Genomic DNA, 23,515 nt, shown 5'->3' on the forward strand with positions numbered 1-23,515 from the left:
AAAAGCTCTTGTTTGCTTTGCTGTTTTTATTGTCTAACGGCATACCAAAAATTAAGTAACTGAAAATAAAACTTAGGAACAAAGGAATGTTTTGTCTATGGTTGCATGCGAGAACTTTGTAATGTTATTATAAACCACAAATAAGAAACAATATTTTGGATTGGCTTATTTGATTGTTTCTGCATATTTTCCTTGGGATGAAAATTAAATTATTAATAGTTTGAATCCCAGGCAAAGGGAGAAAATTGGGTCTGTTTGCACAGAAAAAGTTGTTTTTCTTTTTTCCCTTTCACTGTCATTTTACTCTTTTGTTTTATTGTCATAGCATTTTAATGTGGTACTAATTAGTATTAGAGCCATTTTCATCCGCTTTGATATTTATTATTTTTGCTTTTAGTTTAGTGAGGCTTTTGAAATCTTTTTACCATATAGATATGATTCACTGGAACTTGTCTTTTTGCCTGCTAAATCTTGCATGAAGATATGCATGCTGTTTTTTTAGATAACTGAAAAACTGCTATGATTACACAAATCATTTACTTTGTTATTTAGCTTATCATTTGTAATGGAACGGTGCCATTATTTATAAAGGCAATGGTTCTACTTTGAGAAAAAATAAACAAGATTTTCAAGATTATTTAGCAGTAAATAGTATTAACTTACCTAGTGAAGGCAATTTGATAAATAAATCTAAGATCTGAAAGAGTCAGTGAGCTTCTGTGCAGGTAGGAACATGACCTAGCCTTCCTTCTGAATGAAGCCTGTTCCTCCCACGCGGACTGCATTGGAAAGTTCTGGGGGCTTGTGCGTTTTTTAAGAATTTTAATCTGGAAACTTATTCAGCAAAGCCTCCATCATGGGTTTAGATTTTATGTTTTAATAGCATTTGACATTTTAATTTTTAATTTGACCTTTACTTTGACCTTTTAATAGTTTTTCAAAATCTTCCAAAAGTGTTTGAAGAGAAAATTCTCATTTTTAAGAGAGTTCAATGGCATTGAATTTCAGTCAACTCTGCCTTTGAATTTTTAATCTTAATCACGTGTAGTTTGCATATATTTTCAAGAACTTTCAGATTTTGTTGAGTTTTATAACTTCAGAGCTGTGTTAGAGAACTGAAGAATTTGACTTTGAAAAAATATGGAGATGATAAAATTGAGGTTCTAAGAGTAAGCTTTTTTGGAACATGAGTTGGTCTGTGTAATCATAACACTTTAGAATTCTGCACTTTAGAGAGCTTGTACAGTCAGAGTCATTTGTCCAAAAACATTAACTTTTCTTGTTTGTTGATGCAATATGCTAGCACCCCGTGACCTGGCAGCCATCGAAAGATGGAGATCGCTTAATTGGTCGTATTTTATTAAATAAGCGTCTGAAAGATGGAAGTGTGCCTCGAGATTCTGGAGCAATGCTTGGCTTAAAGGTATGTAATAAAATGTATGAGATTTTGGTGATTTACTCCTTTGCAAATTTATCAGAAAAACAGAGGATATAGCACCTCTTTCTACCTAGATCCATTTAGGCATTTTTTCCATATTCCCGAGTTCTCAAATGCTGACAGTCATCATCCAACACTTTTTATTTTCCATGTATTATTTAAGAAGACACGATTCCACAATAGTATTTACGTATTTAACTTTGGAAGACAATGATAAAAACCTGATTATAATAAATTTGAATCCTAGCACAATGATCAAACTTATTTTACCTATATAGCTTTTCCTATAAGTCTATACTATGTTTAAATTATATTTAAATGATAGTTTTACTTCATTATTCAATATGCAAGCCTGGGAAATGTAACATATGCATTACATAGGAATATACGTCTTATATTAATGTAGTAAAATATGTGTGTGTGTGTGTGTGTGTGTGTGTGTAATTAGAGACTACCATTCTAAGCCATGCAACCCAAAATTACTTATGTTAGGAGATGAAATATGAATATTAATTCATATTTTGGAAAATATCGGAAAATTATTTGGTAGATACAGCGAATAGAGCTCTGTTTGATTTTGCACATCAGCGGTCAGTAAAAGCTGCAATGAGAACAAAGTAAATGTCTCAGAGTTAAGCCATTGCTCCAGAGATATACTGTACAATGTGGTAAATTACGCATATTAGAAATGTTTGGGTGTCAGTGGGATTGGCAAGTAGCATTTACTGGGTGGCTGCCACGTGACTGGGGTTTACCTGAACATTTTGCACCTGTGGTCACATTCAGTGCTCACAGCATCAGCCCACAGAGGCCTTGTAACCCGTGGTTGTCAGGGTGGTGACGGGCGGCCGGGGAGGGGGGTGGACTGAGAAGCAGGTCTGCTAGGTGCAGAGGTCAGGAAGGCTCTTATGAGGTTCCCACCCGCATGGCATTGGACAGCTCAACTTCTCCTTGCTTTGAGTTCCTCATCTGTGCAGTAATGGTTTTGAAGTTAAAAGTGGATTAGCTACACCAGTAAACAAGCATTTAGTACACCATAACATTTCAGTGACTACAACTGCAGATAATGCAATGGATTATTACTGTTAAAATTTGTCAAACCACGTGAAATTTAAAAAATATTTATATAAGGACATAAGCCCATTTAACACCTCTACATTTAGTTTTCAGAATCAAGCACAGGTCCAGTAAGTATTAACTGAATTGCAACTGAGTGTAACTCACTATAATTGTGGAATAAATGCATAGAACAAGAGAAATTAGTGACTTTTAAAATCAGATGTTCTCCCCCTAACTTAGAAGAGGAAGAAAACCAACGTATTTTAGCTAACAGATTCACTTACTACTGTTTGATTGACATTGCTTGGATGGTAGTTTAGTCAGAAGCAAGGCATTAATTTTGTAAGAAGCCAATATCCTACAAGTATACATATGATTCCATAGCTTTATTCCTAACATTTTTCTCTTCCTTTTAAAGAGCATAAAAAATAAAAAAACATTAGAAATGATAGAGTTTCAAAGAACATATTTTAATAGAAATATAAAATAGACAAATTTAAAATGGGCAAATTGCGTTTCAAATGTTGTGAAGTTTAAGTAAACTTTGTAATATTCTGAAGAACTGTCATCATTGTGCACATTACTGTGTATCTAAATTCTACTAAGTAGTGAAAATTTAGTAGTACATCATAATCACAGTAAAAGTGACAAATATTTGGTAATATTCAAAATTTATAACTAGAGATGTTTATATAATGATGCAGTACTCTAATAATATGCTTTGGAAAATGACGAAAGTAAGCATTTCACATTATAAGGAAAAGGTTGCAAATTGCTAAGTTGTTTATAAAGCACGCAGCATTTCTAGCAGTGAATTTAAATCGCACCGTGTTTGGAATATGAGGAGACAGCCTGAGGACTTGGGCTCGTTTCCTGATGGCAACATTACTTGAAGACATGATTTTCAGTACACTAAATTACAGTTTTAGAAGCTTCAAATTGTTCCAGATATTTTTCATTTGAATCTTCCCCTATGTTCATTTTAACAATACTTTTCCTCTTTTAAACAGGTTGTGGGAGGAAAGATGACTGAATCAGGTCGGCTTTGTGCATTCATTACCAAAGTAAAAAAGGGAAGTTTAGCTGATACTGTAGGACATCTTAGACCAGGTAGGGTTCTACTATCATTTATTTACACTTAAAATATTAAATGGGAACAGTTAAGAAAAATTTCATTTAGAAGTGATTTGACTAGCTTATTTTCCTTAGATATAAATCTTTATTCATTAATGGAAAGTTGTAGCTGTAATGTCTTGTGTCACATTAGAAGCAATCATTTTTATATTTACTGATCTTATTTTTCTACTGATGGACAGTCTAATCTGTATCTAGTATTAATTTATTTCGTTGCCCATCAGTGTACTCTTTCTTTTGAAAAAAATTACAACATAGTTTAGGAAGCAAACTTCATTGATATACGTATTTCCTAAAAACGTGTCACTCCCTATCACTTAGACAATGTTACTATTGGAGAAATCCCTGAAGAAGTTTCAATAAAGTGCTATTTATTAAACTTTTCACAAAATAATGTTTAGGAAATGAAAACTTAAAACAAGGTACTCAGATGCATATGTGTTGAGATCTTGATAATTATCTACAATTAGAATTTCTACTAAGAAGTCAAATTAAGACTGTTTATATAATCCTTTTCCTTCTGACCATTGTTGTTTTGGATAAAATACTGTATATACTATTCTGATCATCAGATTTTGTACTACTGGTTGTTTTCAGTATGTTTTTTATTCATAGTGGTGCTTTTTATTCTCTGGTATTCATTGATGGCTTTTATTTTAAGTATATTTCATGGAATTCGTTTCCACTTCTTAGTTTTGAGATTGTTCCTGCTGACATTGTAGGTGATGAGGTGCTGGAATGGAGTGGGAGGCTGTTGCAAGGAGCCACCTTTGAGGAAGTGTACAACATCATTCTTGAATCCAAACCTGACCCACAAGTGGAGCTTGTGGTTTCAAGACCTATTGGGTAGGTTGGCGTCAGGACTTTGTGTGTGAAGTTGGCTCCATACTGGTAAGCAGGCTGTATTGTGCAACCAGCAAATGTTGAGTTGCTTTATTTACCAAACACATCTCACCAAAGTTCATGACTATGGAATACATAATTAATTACAGAAGAAGAAGTATGTGAATGTTTTTTATTTTTGCTGTCTTACCAGCTTGGCAGATGGCTACTGTCTTTAGTAAGGAAGCAGGAGGTGATAGTAACAATTGTTTTTAAGATGAATATCATGAGATTGCACTGTAAAAAATACTATGACATGAGTGTACAAATCTCGTATTTTTCAAATGGAGATTTCAACCTAGGAAATAAAGAAGCAAAGCACACCTAATTGCTGGATATAGGAAAGTTTTTAAGGAAAAACAATTTTTTAAAGAATGGTAATTAAAAAGACCAGAAATAGGCAAATCAAATCCAACTATTCCTTGGTTTTTAAATTTGTTGCCCATAGATCAGTTCGACACCCTCTAGAAGTTGGCGGAGCATATAGTCCTTTCATATAAATTACGAGAATAGTGCATTTTGTCACAGTACTGTGTTTCTTCTCTAGAAGCTTACACTGTGTGCCAGTGTAAAGGTATACTTACATCACAACAAAAGCAGTGTAAACTGGCAGTGAATTATTAAGTGAACATGAAAGCAAGAGCATTTGAGGGGGAAGTCTATGGAAGTTCTTTGATGTATAATGATGCCTAGTTTTATTTCACTTAGATAAGGACTGTGTTGTATTATTTTGATGTCTTTATGCTGGAGAAAATGATTTAGATTGGTAGATTAGTTTTATTGAAATATTTCTTTCAAACTTATGTATTTTGCACAATAAATTGTATCCATTTTTCATTTTGCCTTTTCATAGTTTTATAATATGGTAAAATGGTAGTGTATCAGCTTATTGTATTAAAAATGTATTTCTTGGTATTAAAGTATCCTCAAAGCATATTTTTGTTTAATATCTTGGATAATTTGTAGTCTTTTATACTTCTTTGTGAATGGCCCTGCTACTATCACCCCACATGAAAAAAGTATACTTGTTTTTGGTTTAAACGTAGTTACAAGATAAACCTGGAAAGTCTCCATAAAAAGCATGTTTGCTTTTTTCTCTGTGAGATTATTTTATTATTATTATTATTAGTTTCATTTTTTTGAAACAAGGTCTTGCTGTGTAATTCAGGCTGGCCCTGAACTCACTGTATAGTCCAGGCTGGCCTCAGATTTGTGGCAGTCCTTAGCCTCCCAGGTGATGGATCACAGGTTGTGTGCCACCATACCTGGTCTGTGAGGTTATTTCAATTATAATGTGAATATTCTAATTTATGCTTTGGTGATATTTTGTTTCGGTTTTAATAGTATTGATTTATAACAGAAGGTAAAAATAAAGAGTAGAATAGAACTAAAAAAAAAAGACCATACCTGTAAAGCTTACCATATTGAATACAAAAATGTTTTAGCATGGATAGATAATTGTGTAGTGGGACACATAGAAAATAAAGTGTATGTTTTTATAAATCTACAACAAACACATATTAATTTTAATTTCTTTTAAATGGTGTTAGCCCAAAAGTTTTATTAGTAAAAGGTGCTTGTTTGTTTCTTATTTATATAATTCCTGTGCCACACACAGTTCTGTTTTTCACTTTTCACTGCTGAGTACTGTATATGCTAAGAGTGATCAAAGCGACAGTTGCATTGTTGAAAGAGTTTCCTTTTTTCCCTGTCATTTCAGAGACATACCTAGAATACCTGATAGCACACATGCACAACTGGAGTCCAGTAAGTTTCACTTATTCTAAAAATATATGTTATTACTAATTCATTCATCATAGATCAAATGAAGCATCTTATTTATTAATGTGAAGAGATAAAGTTATTACTAAGTATACTATTAGATAATTTAGTACCATTTCATGTCACTATGAGAAAATATACAAAATTGTATAATAATTAAAGATTTTTTGAAACCCCGCTACCTTTCGTGTGGATGCTGAGGTGGTTTTATTAATGTATAGTGCAGCAAGCCACACAGTTACAGCACCAGGTAGGTAAGTGTTGGCAAAAGGAAGTACCCCGAAGCTGTCAGCACGACAACAAAGCACGAACACACCGATCACTCCCAAAGTTTTAGCCCCGAAGTTTTCCTTGAGTTTTAAACTTTACTACTTTGTATCCTCACTGTGAGTAGGAGGAAGCGCTTGGGATGAACTAGTGAATGATTGCACTTGCTCATGTTTATAGCTTTGAAAGTAAAATAATAGCTGTGATTTAACATCAAAGCAGCGATGGAACGGTAGATATGTTTAAATGTCAAATACATCATGCATTTTATTTCTTAGTTTTGGATGCTATTTCCCATGTTAAGTGGTTTTCCCCCATGAGCTGTTTTCTGATCAAGAGTAGAGTAAGCGATGTTGGGACAGAAGAGGAAGAGGCTGCCATTTGCAGTCTGTTCTCCAGGGTAGACCAACCTGAGCAAGAGTTGGAGCAAAACTCAGAGTGGCCTTTGGAGGTGAGAGCTGCTCAGGTACAGAGCCGGCGCCCTGGCTCCAAGCAGGAAAGACCCAGGCGTGTGAGGGTGGCGAGGCTGGAGGGAGTGTGCTGGGCAGAGGAAGGAAGGTGGTGAGGGGCAGTGGGGCGGACTGCAGAGGCTTTGGGAGCCGCGCTCTGCACTCCGGCTTTTCCTTGGAGGGAAATCGTGGTGGGGGGTTACAGAGGACAGACCTGAGGAGATGTTCACATTTTGCAGTCTGGCTCCTGTACTGAAAGTAGAATAAACACAGTTGGGTAGAAGTGGAAAGACCAGTGACAGGACCACTTTAATAATCTCATGGTAACTTAGGGGAGACTCAGACTTCGGGGACAGCAGTGAGGACCCTGGGGAGTCGTCCAGTTCTCTTCACAGCTCAATAAGTAAAATGTGTTACAGAAAATAGACGTTTTCTGGGCTGGGAGCTAGCCTAGTGGCAGATTGTGTATTCTGCACGTGTTGCCCACTGAGCTCAGTCTAACACTGCCCCTGCCAAATAGATTTTGTCCTTTCATATTTGCGTTTGTGAGCATAAATGTCGTTAAAAGTCTATACCAGGTGGGTGAAGTTCTTTTAGAATGTCACAGCTGTGTGCTTTAAAATAAAGTCATATGACCTATTTTATTTAGCACATTTGGCCAAGTGCTAGATCATTTTATCTAAAGCTGTGTCCATGACCACACGAACCCTATAACATAATAATTGTTACCGTTATATGCAGTGTTACTATTATCATTACCCTCATATCTCCCATTGTAGGTATGTACATATGTATGTGTGTATTTGGTTTTTTGAGACAGGGTCTCACTGTGTAGTGCAGGCTGGCCTCAGACTTGCAGCAGTCTTCTTGCCTCGGCCTCCCGAGTGCTGGGTTTACAGGTGTGTGCCACCACGCCTAGCTTACCTGCAACTGTACCGTAGGAGACTACCTTAGTTCTTACTGTTGAAGGCATCATTCTTTACATTTCTAAATAGTGTGAAGGGTATCCTCACTTCGCAACCGAAGGTTTGTCGTTTCTCCCTAGTTTTGTGTAATACTCTCTGTAGGGGTGACTTTCACCACCTGTGTCTCCAGTTGGGCATACAGAGCTGCAGGATCATTTCCCATGTTTGTCTACTCTGACATTTCATTCCATCTGTGTTTTATCTGCTTTACACTTCCACTCGTTCCTTTAACACAGCGTTCGGAATCCCGTGAAACATCAGCACTTTCTTTTCCAGAGATAACAGAAACACAAGACCTTCTTGATCCCACACTTCATTACCAGACGTGAAATCTTAATGCTTTTCATTGTCTTTCTTTTATTTCTCGTTTCTAAGTAGTTTCTGGGTGGTTTGTGTGTGTGTGTGTGTGTGTGTGTGTGTGTGTGTGGAATGTGCTGGGGGTCCGGTCTTGGGCCTTGCACGTGCTAGGCAAGCACTCTACCAGTGAGCTACCGCCATGCCCAGCCCTAGGGTCTTCATTTTCTAATTTTGTGGTACCCTCTAACTCCTCCTTTTCATTCCCTTTGCACAAACTTTACTTGTACTATCGGATGGAATTCTGCTTGCTGTTAACTGTTTTCCATGTTTCTTCTTTCCAGTCCCCACTTTAATAGGTGAGAAATCCATCTTCCTTAAAATGCGGTGTTCTTTCCTTCCACAGTAGAGCTTAGTGTGGGTATGTTATTAGTGCCTAATGCGTTGTCCAGAGTTCGCACCACACAGGCCGCCCACCTCCTGTTAGCTCCATTTCTCCTCACCTGACAACTTGTTCCTTCCCTGCCCTAGAAGTAAACTCAGACTTTTTGGGTACAAGTTCTGCTCATTGTGCTATCCTGTATCTTTTTTTATGGATCACTTTTCCTTTCTGTAAGTCTAATTTATATTCTTCAACATATGGTTTTTTAAAAAAATCACTTCCTGGAAACATTCAGTATTTTTGGAGATTTTAGTTCTTACATTCTTAGCACTTAAAGTTTAGACTGTCTTTATGTTGCTTTATTGATTTATCTTGTGGTTATTCTTTATTTCTATTTTAAAAACTTTCTTGCTGTGTTATTGTAACATGAAGATAGGATGCACTAAAGATGAAGTGCTCAGTTCTGAGGTCGGGCCTGGTTAAGCACAGTTGGTACGGAAAATGATTCTGTGCCACTTGTGTTTTATTAAAAACAACAACAGAGCCTTAGTGGGTACCTTTGTGCCTAAGAAAATGGCCCATGTAATGGCATTTTATAGACATTTAAAAGATGTATGCTAAAAATTCTGAAATGGCTGTAAAGAGCCATTTTTACTGTTCTTCATGTATAATTTTCATTTCAGGTTCTAGCTCATTTGAATCTCAGAAAATGGATCGTCCATCTATTTCCGTTACCTCTCCCATGAGTCCCGGCATGCTGAGGGATGTTCCACAGTTCCTATCTGGACAAGTTTCAGTATGTAATCACTAACTCTTTTCTACTTGGGGATTTTAAACTGTGTTTTTAAAACTATGGTGCTAGTATTTATAAAGTAAATTCTTCCTAGAATATAATTGTGCTTTTAACTGTTAACTCTTTTACTCTCAATACTTTTAATTAATTGAAATTCACTTTTGATTATGTATCCTAGTGCTTTCTTTATTACAGTTAGGTTTTCTAGAATTTGTTGAGACTTAGATTTTGTGAGGATGCCTAAACCCCTTTTTGCCTTAATAATTATTCCAAAATTTAAGGTCATGGACTAGACTTTAAAATGATTATGAATTGTCATTGATTCTTAAGAGAATATGAATGTTGCAATATACAAGGGTTGTATATAAAATAAAAGTAGATCTGTGTATATTACTCTCTGCTTTTCAACCTTCAGGAAATTTGAGATGACTTTCGTAGTAATATTGGACTTTGACTATTGCTCTGGGATATAAAGATTCTGGAGATGCTTTTGTCAACAGACAAAACAATGGGGAGGTACAGAATAGTTTCCTGAATATACTAGGTACTTTCAGGTTAGGTGAGCCCTTATTTGAATATTTTAAAATAGCAGCTAAAATGTTAATTATTCGTTCTTATTATGTCCATATCAGAAGACTTAGCAATGTAGGTCCTCATTTTAGTTCAATTTTTCTGTTATCATTTCCTATTACAGCATTTTAATATATTAATATATTTAAATTTATTCAGTTATTTTAATTGCCAGCAGTGGTGGTGATTACAAAACTTGAAATTTCCTGATTTTTAAGGAACTATTTAGGTTCTCAGAATCCAGACATTGAATCTTTGAGGAAAATTTGTAATTAAAATAATCTACCTTGGGCTGCTATTTTAAGACCAATAGAAATAGATTTCTGTTAAATCAGTTAAGAAATACCTCTTTATTCTTAGGGGGAAGGATCCATGTTGGAATTTTCTGAAGTATTTTCATTAATTAAAAGGAGATACAGGAATTTTAAACAAAAATTAATATACTGGAATTCATTAAAGAAGTTATTAGATATCTTTTCTGAACTACTTTGAACACAAGTTTGACAGTAACAGAAAAGTTATGCAAGAAAGATGATGAGATACTATGAGATTGTAAATTTCTCACCAAAATTAATTTCTTTCCTTTATTGTTTTGTTTTTCTTTCTTTTTCATAGAGTGAACTTTTTTGTTTGAGAATAATGGTATTTTCTGCATTCTCTGCAATAAGTAGCATCTCTTTATTTATTCTCATACATATATTGATGACACATATATTGTTATTTATAGTTGCCAAATGTGGGTGTTTTCTTTACTATCTTCGGATATACTAACAAATTTGAGCTATTTTTGATTTCGATTTTGTTTAAAGAAGTTATCTTTAAATACTGTGTGGGGGTAGCTGATGCTGGCACATATTGTGTGTGTGTGCATGTGTGTGTGTGTATGTGTGTAGATGGCTTGAGTTGGTGGAGGGAGTGAAGTTAGATTTGCGTAATAAGTACCACTTGCCACTTTGTTATCTCAAATTCTAAGGTGCTATCTAAATTGGACAAGAAATGAAAATGAACAGAGGCACGATTTTAGATTTCAAATTCTGCTATTTTTTCCTTATGGCTTAAAATTAATACAATAGAAATGTAACACTGCTAAATATTTGGAGGCACAATAAAAGTTTTACTTCTGAGTATACGTATAATGAAGTAAATTTATAGACTTTAGATTTGTAAGTGATGTTGGTTCAAGATCCATGAAATTACAATTTACTATGTGTACCATTTTCTCATTTTCTTATGACTTGAAAGGCATATGTTCTAGTACAGTGTTAGGGAAGCTTTAATAGCATATGTTTTGAAATTATATATGCATACACATCACATTCACAAAACAACGCTTATACATATAGTGCATATTTATTGTAGGAAACCTGGAAAATATGGAAAAAAGTGTAAAAATCACCTATGATGAAATATAGCTATTCACATACACATTAAATTTGTAAAAGACTGGAATAAATCTATATATAGTCTTTTGCTAGGGCAAAATTAGTTTGTCACGGTAACTTTCTGGGAATAAAATTACAATACAGTGGAAAAGTAAAATTTTAAGATTGTTGATATCTAGCCCCCAATATTTCTAAGGTTTTTTTTACCAAATTAAATTTCAATCATGTATTTAAGAAATAGATGTTGTTATTGCCCTAGAGTACGAGTAGTACTAGTAAGTAGGAATTTAAATGGGTAAGATAGAATCATTTCTATTCTTACATGACTGCTCAAGTTTATTCTCATTCTCTGCATCTGGGGAAGCATACATCCCAGGTATATTTCTCTTTGTGCGTATAACTCTATCTCTACTGTCCTGGAGACAGTTTTATTTGCTGCAATGATGTTGGTGTTGAAAAAATATGTCTGGGCACAGAACCTCTTGGCAAACCTCTCAGAAGTCACAAGGCAGCAGTACTTTCCCATTTGTTCTGTCTTTGGACCTTTTTGCTTTTGGTGGAATTTTGTTCAGGCCCATGCCTCACTTGAAAATCATGACATGGCTAATACCTGAAAACAGAGATAATTTGTGTAGTATGTATACTGACCATTGTAAAATATTCATGTCAGTTCATGGAATGATAGTCTCTCAAGTAGAAAATACACATGGAATGCATATTTATTTACATTTTTGTGTCCAAAGCTGTTGACTTAAAACTGTATGCAGTTTATTTTCTCTCTTGTGCTTGAATTGTGTGGTTGCTTATTCTGGGGCATAACCACAAACATGCATTAATGTATTCGGTGAGATAATCAGTCTGATCCGGGGTTTGTATATGCTGGCCTTTTCAGGGACAACATGCTCTTATTTTGAGTATGCATTTAAAAATTGTGCCTAAAGTTTAGCATTTTCTATGTTAGAAGATTAGCTTGCAATTTTTATCATTTTAAAATTAATTTACATGATTTAGCTAGTTTTTTGATAGGGTGTTAAGATAAAATCCAACTTTTGACATTTTTGAAGCAAGGAAAGGCTAAGAATTCTTTTTTCTATAGGAATTCATTGTACAACCCATTTTATTGACTGTTACTTTTAACTTTCTACTGTGCAATCTGTGGTTGACTTATGGTTCCAAAACTTCCCCAATTTATTTTATTTGAATATTTTTTCTGAATTTTTTAGTAAGTATTCATTTTATACACAAATTTAAGTGGAATAAATAACTCAAGAATAGGTGCTTGTCTTTTACAGTTCCTTAAAATCTCTAGAGTTTTAAAAATAATTCTTTTTTTTTGTTGTTTTTTTTTCTGGTACCGAGAATCGAACTCATGACCTTGCACTTGCCAGGCAGGCGCTGTGCCGCTGAGCTAAATCCCTAGCCCTTTAAAAATAATACTAACAAAAGATTTTTCCTTGAACTTTATACTTCTACACTTCATTGCCACAACTCCTTTATTTTAGAAACATTGCATGAAAGCCATGACCTAAAGGTAGTAGTTAGTATAGAGAATAGTAGGAAGTGACATTAAAATGCAAAATAGATTGGGGCCTACAAGTTCAAATTCTTCATTTGTGTGAAGCGTGAATTGTCTCAAATGTTATTGGATCTTTTATGCTTAAAAAAATGACTTAGTCATTCATTACCAATTAAGTGAGGCACATATTAAGCACTTGCTCATTTTTGTATGAAGAATCTATAGTCCAGAGAGACAGAAAACAGCTTGGTGGTTGCCCAGAGACAGCAAGATGGAGGAGTGAGGAATCACTACTTAAAGTAAAGGTGTCCTTTGTGGGTGATGAAAAAGTTTTGAAATAGAGAAAGGTAATGATTCTACAGTGTTGCAAATGCAATAATTGCCACTGAATTTATTATACTTAATAAAATGTTTAATTGTATGTTTTGTGAATTTTCCTTCAACTGAAAAAATACCAAAACAAAAATGTGCTTTTCTAGCCATATTTAGTGTATAAAACACATAGGTAAAGGTTACATTTTAGAAATGTAACCTTTGCAGGGGCTGGCGATGTGGCTTGGTGGTAGCGTGTGCAAGACCTTGGGTTCGGTCCCCAGCATGGTGCCCTGCCCTGTCCCCCAAAAAAGGCTGACTCTCTAAATCTGCGAGTTGTTTGTTCCAGGTCATTCGGAAATGTTTTCTTCAAATTGAAAATGCTATTGCTTTTAAAGTAAATCTTTTATCTTATGAAGTAATATGTATAAAAAATTACTTTGATATATTTGGTCTAAAAACAGATGGGAGGGCAGGAAAAATAGAATTTATTTCTAGAGTGTGTTATTAATCACTTTCTTCAGCATGTCTAATATCTGAATTTCATGCACCTTCTCTCCTGTTTGCTGAAGAATTACCCCTCACCCCGCCGTGGGTTACGTAGTTAGACATCATTAACGCACTCCGTGGCTGAGCCTGTCTTCCACTGAGCATCTCCAGGCAGAAAGGAAAATGGTTAGATGTGAAACTTCTTTGCTCCTGGGAGAGAAATATGACTCATCGTTGTATAACAGGCTGTTTTCAAGTGTGCTTTCCTTTTTGTTTTAGATTTACAGCTAAAATAGTGTCCGTCCAGGGATAGTCAGACGTGGCAGCAGCCTTTCTGTAGCTCAGTATCTGCTTCCTTGTAGCGGTGGAGAGACAGACGGAAGACTTACCTATTTCTGGCTTCGAGAGGCAGGAGGCGCACGGGAGGAGACTTGACTGGGGAGGGACTGAACACTCTCAGGATTTGACACCACTTAGTTTCTATTATTGTGGTATTTTTAAGAAATAAAACAAAAGAAAAATTAATTAAGATACTTGATTTTATTCAGAGGATTTGGAAATACTGTAGAGTAATTTAATCAGAACTGGGCTCCATTTCCTATCATTTTATCATTTTGCCTTTTGAATGTTGGGAAGTGTTTCAAGGCCATTTATGTCTTTGTTTCCTTATCTGCAATTTGCAGAAAAATGGAGATCCTTCCCACAGTTGTTGGGAATATCATAAAGAAAAAAACCCACAAAAAACCAGATAACTCCCCCCCCTCGCAAAAAAAAAAAAAACCTTGCTGTAAACTGTCAAAGGCTTGGGAAAATATAAAGAGCTGTACAAGTAAAGAGTAATGCGCTTTGTCAATGGTTGGCGTGTTTAGCACTAAGCAGTATTGTCTAAAATGGTAAAAAATAATGTCTGGAAATGGTGTTCAGTGAATGCAGGGCATCCCAGTACACATATCTTAATGTGCCTATTTGTCAAAGAAATTCTAAAGCCAATATAACTAATGGGGTTTTTTTGGATTTTGTTTACGTTTATGTCATTTCAGAGAAGTCACAAATTCCCTCCATATATGGCTTTTCGTGCTTTAATACCTTTTCACCTAGCTTTTTTTTCCCCTGGTACCGGGAATTGAACTCATGACCTTGCGCTTGCTAGGCAGGTGCTGTGCCGCTGAACTAAATCCCCAGCCCCTTCACCTAGCTTTTTTTGTACTATTCTTTTTATATACAGTTGGCCCTCCCATATCCATGGGTTTCACATCTGTGGGTTCAGCCAAGCTCGGATCGAGGGTGTTTGGAAAGCAACTGTCTGCATTAAATGTGTACATTCCTTGCCTTATTGTCAGTGTTCCCTAAACTACACCGTGCAACAGCTACTTATATAGCATTTACCTTGTGTTAGGTATTATGCGTCAGCTACAGAAGATTTAAAGCATATGGGAGGATGTGTGCTCACTGTGTGTAAATATGACACCATTTTAGATAAAAGACTTGAACATGCATGGATTTTGTTTTTTTGTGGGGGTCCTGGAACCAGCACCTCCATGGGTAATGATATTTTAGGGTATAATCTGAAATTTCTTGTTCTTTCTGAACACACAACTGAATATGTTATTTCACATTTAACTTTAATTACTGTTATGTTGACTACATTAAAATCTGATAAAACAAAATTAAATATTTTATATAGTTTTTATGTATTTCAGCATTTGGCAATATTAATTTATTCCTTATAATGAATTACTTAATTTACATAAATATTGTCACGGAAATATTGTACTTAAGGGATAGTCCTATGTGTTTATTTTTACTTTTGGTCTTTTAGTTCCAGCGTGTTGTCCTTTTTGGTTTTGTTTTATTGCTTTTTTCTTTAATTTTGCTTACCAGAGCCAAAGCCTTAGTAGAAGAACACCGCCTTTTGTTCCTAGGGTGCAGGTAAAGGCCTTGTCTGCCTGATAGAAACTCAAGTTGTGTTTTATCCCTTATCTGTATGTTTTTGGAAAATGCGTAGTAGGAAAACTTTTTGGTATGTTGCTCTAAACCATGTACTGACTTTCAAATCATTTTATGAGCCAGCTTGTAAAATTCTGCATGGGGGTTAGAATATTGAATACAAATTTAAAGAGACAATTTTTATTAGTGATTATATATGATAAAATCCGAAAATGTCTAGGTTTCAAAGTGGCATTTAATGTAGATTCATTGTAGAGTGAACTTATATAAGTATTGTTTACATAAATAGCTAATTTTATACTACTGATATTTTTCTTTATTATGCTAAGTTTGCTGTCTCTTTAAATCATTCATTATACCACTGAACTTCTACATTTTCTTGCATTTTCCAAGCACTAACTCCTTGAGATTGGCAAATATATTTGTACCTTATTTAAAATATGAATTTCATGCATGTGGCATCTAAGGTTCAACGTTTGAAAGTACGTGACTTTGTAAAGACAAAATCCCAATTGAAACAAAGTGCTGGGTCAATTTTGTTTACATTTTATCATTCTGTTTTACTCTGATACTCGGGTACAAGTTGTTTGCCTCTTTTCACTAGCAGACCTTTCCATGGTAACGTAATGTCAATAGAGTGTTTTAAAAAGTAGTATAATGCCTTCCTTGCTTTGCTGCATGTTTTTAAAGATTTACTGGTTTTGGATAATACTTATTTTGTTTAAATTGTAGAAGTCAGTATTCTAATTTACATTATATAATATCAAAGATTTATATATGTTGTTCAGGTTTACTATGAAAATTCAAAATGATTACATGGTAAAGCTGCGATGATAGTCATATTAAACAATTAAAATGATTCCAAGATTTTAATAAAGAAATTAATTGAACATAAAGTTTGTCAGGACTATAATTAAAATATATATTTGTAATGTTCTGGAGGATCAACAGCTATATTTTAACCATTCATTTTTAAAGCACAGATAAGGAATATAAGATAATGATAAAATAACCTAGGTAATAAAATTTCATGCTAACATTAAAAACTTTAATGAAAGTCTTGTTATATAAACAGAAATTAGAGTTGTTAAATGCCTAGCTTAAGGTAGTTTACAAAAAAGTATCATTTGTTTAAAGAATAAATAAAATTAAAATATATTTGTTTCCTATCTAAATTATTTTATCCTTCATATATCTGGAAAGTATAATTTAATTCAAGTACTGTCACAAAACCATAAAAGCTGTATACCTACTGTCTGCTTGTTTGAGAAATGTGTATTAGTAAGTGATATTTTTGGTTTTCTGAGGCATAAGGAAAGAATATTCTTTTCCAACTTATGAAATATATATCTCAAATGAATAACTTCAGAGATTTTAACTGAGCAAAAATGTTGCCTCTGAAGATGTCAAGGGCTAAGTTTCAGCTTCTCAAACAGTTCTCAATGAAATCAATAAGCTCAAATAATGTTGCTCTTAGTCTCATAACAAGAGTAACAATAATTTCTTTATCTTTAAATGGTAAAGATTTTTGGAAATTTTTTTAACCTTTGAGAATTGTTTTTATGAGGTGATTGGTATTCATTCAGAAAGATTTTTTAATTTCTGGAAAAAAAGTGATAAGCTTTTTCATTATTGGTGAAAGTAAAGAATATTATAGAAATAAATCTGAAAGAATATTATAGAAATAAATCTGAATATTATAGGAATAAATCTCATACATTTAGAGGCACTGTGACACAATTTGCTATGTCTTTCATTTCGTAGAGTCAGATGCCATTCATTTCTTTCTTTGTTTTCTTTAACTGGCTTTTGCCAGAAGACTATTTTATCCATTTCCCTTCTCATTTCCTTACCCTTATCTGTGTCTATATTCTAATATTGTTAGGCAAGCAAGTATTTGAACCTTTTGCTGTCAGATACTGGACTCTTTTCTTCAGGCGTTGGTCCTTAGATCTAAAGCAGCATTTCTCCAGGTTCAGTGGATGTGAGGCTGTCCTGGAGGATTTGCTGCAGTTCAGATTCCAGTGCAAGCAGGGTAGCCTAAGCCTGTCCTCTCAGTGTTCTGGGAGTCTGAAGCAGAACACCATTTTTGAGCCCAGCCTGGGCAGCTGGGTGATGCCCTGTCTGAAAAATAAAAAAATAAAGCAGGACCAGGGATATAGCTCCGTGTGAAGGCCCTGGATTTAGTCCTCACTACTAAATAAGTAAATACATAAATTCCAATGCCGTTCTGGTTGAGTAGGTGAGATAACACTACAGCTAATGCTGCTGCGGGAGATGTATTAATCACAGTTCCAGAAACTTGTCTAGGCTCAGTTTTTGAACTTAGCAGCTGTATTAGAAAAAAGTTTTTGTTACATAATAGCAATGTAATAACTACATTAAGCATAAAGACAATACAGCACAAAGATTACAATTACAATGAATTACAATTTTTATAATTTGAATATTTCTTATTCTTGTTCCAGAAAGAGGGCTACTTTCTTTTAGCAAAAAAGCAAATAAATGATACTTCTTTTGGGGCTGTCAGCCCACTCTCTGACTCCAGAGTTGTTCAGTTTCTCATCTAGAACATGAGTGAGGCTGTCAGCAAAGCCATGGTGGATTTGGAACTGAACTGCCAGTGTTTCATATTTAACCAGAAATTTATTTTTTACCTGTAATTCTCAAGTGCTAAATTTCTGGTTCCATTTTAGTTTCAAGGAAGTGGTCGGAGATCTGTGGAGTTCTGAGCCCGAGCCAGGGCTCTCACAAGTCTTTTATACAGCACCATCAGCTGGCTAGGAGGGAAGGCCGGAAGTCTGTATGTGGGAGGCACAACTACTGAGACAAAAGAATTCCACAGCTAGATGTGACGTTCAGTCCTTAATTAGGGCACTGTAAAGTTACTCACATTTTCGCACTTCAGGTTATAAAATGAAATCTTATTAGGGTAAGGATATGATGCATTTGCTTCACAAGAGACTTTACGTCTGAGTAAGAAAAACTAAAAACATGAAGTAATTATAATTTTGAATATGAACTGAAGAAATCTATTGGCTAATGCTACTAGTAAATCATCTTTACTTACAATCTTTGAAATGTCTTTTGATATGGGATATCATAAAACATTTGTTGGAAATTCCCTATCAATAACATATTAATAAATTACTACCTACCCAATTCTTTTTTTGTCACTTATTCTGAACTCATTATAGAGGAAACAAAAATGAATTGAAGCAATTCAGGCTTAGGGAAAGATATAGAGCAATAATTGTGTTTAAAGACCTTAATTATGATAGTGTTATTATGATGTGCATGTTAATAATCACATTACAATAATGGAAAGCATATAGTGATTTATCAATGAAACCAAAATATCTTATATTTGGTTCTTATATTCGTTGAAGTTATTAGTATATTCTTACATGCATTTGGTAAATATTTGAGCTGATAAATTATTACTTTTGCTTTTCAGATAAAACTATGGTTTGACAAGGTTGGTCACCAATTAATAGTTACAATTTTGGGAGCAAAGGACCTTCCTTCCAGGGAAGATGGGAGGCCAAGGAATCCTTATGTTAAAATTTACTTTCTTCCAGATAGAAGGTATGGCTGGAAAACAGAAATAAATGTCCTTGAAAATAAGTGGGAAAATGTTGATAGCAATGGGTGTTTCAATTCTTAGAGCACATTTCCTGTATCATACTAGTTAGATACTTGTGAAATTTAACATAAATCTAATAGCATTTTTAGGAGTCAAAATAGTGACAGTCAATATTTGGGATTGTTTTAGTGCTTATGTAAAATGTTACATATTTTATTTAATGTTTTAGGCACGTGTGTATGACTTCTGGAATATTATGTTTTTATCTATAAAAATCATTAATATTTATGCCCCTTCATATAAAAATTTTAGTACAACATATAGAATCAAAAAATTGGTAAGAGTGCTAAAGAGTATTTATATTCCTCTCCAAATCGTACCTCCTCTTACCAAAGGACTGCTTTACTTTGTTCTACAGAATTAAAAAGTGCGCTTTGTATTTCATTACCCCAGGGAACTCTGCCTTCTTCAAGCACTATTTGCGTTAAATACATGGTAAATAGGTCCATTGAAACTGTAATTATTGTTGAGTTTTAAGGAACTGCAGAAATTACTGAGTCCTCTTTCTGTATAATATTGAAATTCTTCCTAAAATAGTCATCTTTCTGAGAACATTTTTCAGTTTTTAAAGAAAGGTGATGGCTTATTTTTCTATTCCCCTTCAGATTTTGTTATCAATCATTATTAAATTAGCAAGTGTCTGTTAAATATGTCTTGGCTTTTTTGGAAGGAACTCTTGACAGGGACTTAGAATTCATTCTTTCATGAATGAAATGTAAGTAAATAGTAAATATCTGTTACAATTTTTAGAAGGGATAGGGAGAGAAAGAGATCACAAATTGTTGTCCTTATTATTATGAGTTGAATATCTTTTATCCAAAATGCTGGAGATAGAAGTATTGTGAATTTCACATTTTTTCATACTTTGGAATACTTACATATACTGTACTTACCTTGAAGAAGAGACACAAATGTAAACACAAAATTTATTTATGTGTCATAGGGAACACACACGTTTATCTCCTGAAGATAATTCTGTATAGTATTTTTAATAATTTGGTGTGGAATTGTCCACTGTGACATCATGTAAGAATTCAGAAAGCTGCAGATTTTGGACCATTTCGATTTTTGGATTAGCAATGCTCAGCCTTTGTTTTGTTCCTATTATTTAGTTATTATACTTAGTATGACTTCTATTCCACGTACATTGAGAAAAAAATCTACATGGGTTTGCAGTGCTGTTTTCCTACAGGTGACTGCACAGTTAGCCGTGGTACATGATGCGCCATCTTTTTTTCCAAGTGTCTTAGCAGAACTCATTATCATTATAATTTAAAGGCAGCTTGCTGCCACTTTAAGTACAATGCTTGGGAAACGTCCAATATCTCTTGATTATGCAAGCCACATCTACATTAGGCACTGAAACTTTTAAAGACGTGACCTCATTTCCAAGTCACCTTAGCCCCTTTGTTCCCTCCGCTCCTGTTTCCCGGCTGTGCAGCTTTCTGTGGTGTGACACGATGCCCAGATAAAGGCCTTCCCAGCGGAGGCGTCCTTTCCGCTTGCAGCGGCAGGGGTTTCGGTCCCTGGTCGCGTGCCCCAGTGCTTTGTTCTGTGCCCCACATTGCGTTGCTGTGGGGCAAAGCTGCCTGACACCTGGTGGTGGCCGGGAAGCAGCGAGGGGATGGCGCGGCTCTCAGGTCCCCTCGAGACCTCTCCCTCCAGGGGCTCCAACACCCCTGGCTACTCCCAGCTCCCCAGAGGGATGTCAGCTGGCCACCGTGCCTTCTGCACATGCGCCTGGGAGAGACCTTTAAAGTCCAGACCGAGGCACCACACCTCTGTTTCTATCCAGTCATTGATCTCGTCCATTCTCCATATAGGACACGTGTGTCCCCGGGGAACATGTCAGGTAACCCATTAGAACTCCAGAAAATAATTTGAATTTAAAAATGTATCTCATTTTAAATCCTTGTTTTAGTGTATTTCACAGTATACCTATCAGCACAGTATATTTCCCAAGTGTAATGTGTTAGTAAAGTAATCCATGTATATAGTTTATAAATATATGTACATATAATGAACCCATAATTGAAAACATTAACGTGATAGAGATATGCAGTCAAAATAAGTATGAAAGGCTCTGACCTGGAAGCTCCATCTGTCTGGATGTCATGTTGCGTTTTCAGCCCACAGTACAGTGGCATGTTTACTAGAAATAATTCTCAATGTTTTTAGAGACCTGATAGCAGTTAAAGAGGCAAATAGTCTTTCTAATGGGTAAAAAGGTATGTAAGATGTAAATTACATTTGTTTATTACCTAAAGTATATGGATAGGTAGTTACTATCATTGCAATTTACTCATCTTCTTTTTGTAGCAAGACTTAGGTAGTTTAAATGAATACTATGTGACTATTACAGGTTAATTACTTCCGTAAAGATAATTTGTAAAAAATTTTATAGCTAAGATCTTCCTTGTTGTCTTATTTAGATTTTGAGAAGGATTAAGTTTTCAGTTATCTGTCACTGGAAACATTTAAGATTTATTGAACTACTGCTAGTCTTGAGTCATACTTACAAAGCATGATATAATTATACATCTTATAAATTTTAACAATTTAAAATACAATATGTGCAGTGTATGATAAATATATGATAGTTTTAACTGACTTTGATAAATTTTGAATTAATATATTTTAAGACAAAATTTAAAATTTTATGTAATTTCCCAAGTTCTTTTTTTTCCATAGCGATAAAAACAAGAGGAGGACAAAAACAGTAAAGAAAACATCAGAACCTAAATGGAACCAAACATTCATTTATTCTCCGGTCCATCGAAGAGAATTTCGTGAACGAATGCTGGAAATTACTCTTTGGGATCAAGCTAGAGTTCGAGAGGAAGAAAGTGAATTTTTAGGAGAGGTACGTAGAAGTATTTATAAAGTGTTCACGTCATTCTGAATACTTTTGTTTAAATGACTGTCAGTAAAATTTTATATCTCAAACATCTGTAAAAGTATAGTTTCTTAATTTAACATAATGAATTTAGCTAGTGCTTTAAGATAAAGTGTATTAAATCCATAGAAAACAAAGGTTCTAACCACATAGTAGCAAAACTGGGCATGGTGGTGGCACGCAGCTGGAGTCCTGGCTCTAGGGCGTGGAGACGGCAGTGCCGCTGGAGCTCAGGAGTTCAAGGCCACTCTCGGAAACACAGCGAGACCCAGCTCAAAAGCAAGCACCCAGTGTCAGTTCTTACATGATTATTCTTACTAACAAAACTCAGTATTGAATTATAAAAGGTCAAATGCATTCACAAATGTATTGCTTCATTTTATAGTGCTGTGAATGCCTTGTTTATTAAACCAATTGTACCACTAGGCAGTAGCTCAGTCATTTATTCATGGGTTACTTTTTAGTTCTGTAATGTGTCAGGCATTGTGCTAGGAGGCTCCGAAGGTGAATATGGCACATCAGTGATTTCAGGGGATTTGCAGCCCACTGAGGATACAGACAAGAGAATGGCAGGGGAAATGCAGCACAGCATCCGCTATAGTGGGGAAATTGTAAAAATACGTAAAGTTGTGTGGGGTAAGGGAAAAGCCGAAGGAAATCCCTCAAACAAGTGGGACTTAGCAAAGTCACGGTAAGTAAAAGTTCCTGTAGAGAGAATAACAAGGCGTCAAGTCTGGGCAGTTGTATTGAAGGTGAAAGGGAAAGTGGTGGGAAGCGAGGCGGGAGGGTGAAACTGATACCAGGTCAGATCCCGTAATGTCCAGGAGCATGGATATATCCTGTGGCTACTGCGAACCAGGGACAAATTGTAAAGACAAAGTGCTCCACCGCATTTACACTTGAGAAAAGCATTTCTAATCGTAGTGTAGAAAATGAAGTGGAGAGGGGAAGATGGGAAGCAGTTCTGACGAGCTAAATTGTCCACTTTCAGGCTTTTCAGCGTGGTGGATTCTCTAAGTAGATTAGTGGTAGTCTCAGAGGAGAGCAGCCACATATGTAGAGATATTGGACTGAATGCTGTCAGCTGAGGGACCGGAGTCATACACCTGTAAACTATTTGGGAAGAGGAGTAACCCAGTTCTTTGGAGGAGAAACCCTGGCTCCAGGGCGTAGGTCTACACATGACGGGCGCTACTGCCATGAGCTTTGAGTCCTTGGTCAAGTTACTTCACTTACCTGTGCTTTGGTTTCCGCTTCATCTTAGTGGGAATAATCCTACTATACAGCTCAGAGTTACTACGAGGATTAAATA

General features: G+C 35.2%; 1 protein-coding gene across 4 annotated transcripts in view; it reads left to right on the top strand.

Annotated features, from left to right (window-relative positions):
- Positions 1–23,515, top strand: part of Rims2 (regulating synaptic membrane exocytosis 2) — a 383,342-nt gene that overhangs the window by 127,772 nt on the left and 232,055 nt on the right. For 2 of the 4 annotated variants that reach the window (XM_013512858.1, XM_013512859.1), the window contains exons 5-12: positions 1,304–1,423; positions 3,508–3,607; positions 4,354–4,477; positions 6,234–6,280; positions 9,336–9,448; positions 15,596–15,643; positions 19,119–19,249; positions 21,999–22,170. In XM_013512858.1, coding sequence (XP_013368312.1) covers positions 1,304–1,423; positions 3,508–3,607; positions 4,354–4,477; positions 6,234–6,280; positions 9,336–9,448; positions 15,596–15,643; positions 19,119–19,249; positions 21,999–22,170 — 855 coding nt within the window. The remainder of the gene's footprint in view (positions 1–1,303; positions 1,424–3,507; positions 3,608–4,353; positions 4,478–6,233; positions 6,281–9,335; positions 9,449–15,595; positions 15,644–19,118; positions 19,250–21,998; positions 22,171–23,515) is intronic. The other 2 variants (XM_013512860.1, XM_013512863.1) reach the window with 1 other exon arrangement.

Source organism: Chinchilla lanigera, unplaced genomic scaffold (assembly GCF_000276665.1).
Source record: "Chinchilla lanigera isolate Chin_1 unplaced genomic scaffold, ChiLan1.0 scaffold00016, whole genome shotgun sequence".
In the NCBI taxonomy this organism is placed as follows: Eukaryota; Metazoa; Chordata; class Mammalia; order Rodentia; family Chinchillidae; genus Chinchilla; species Chinchilla lanigera.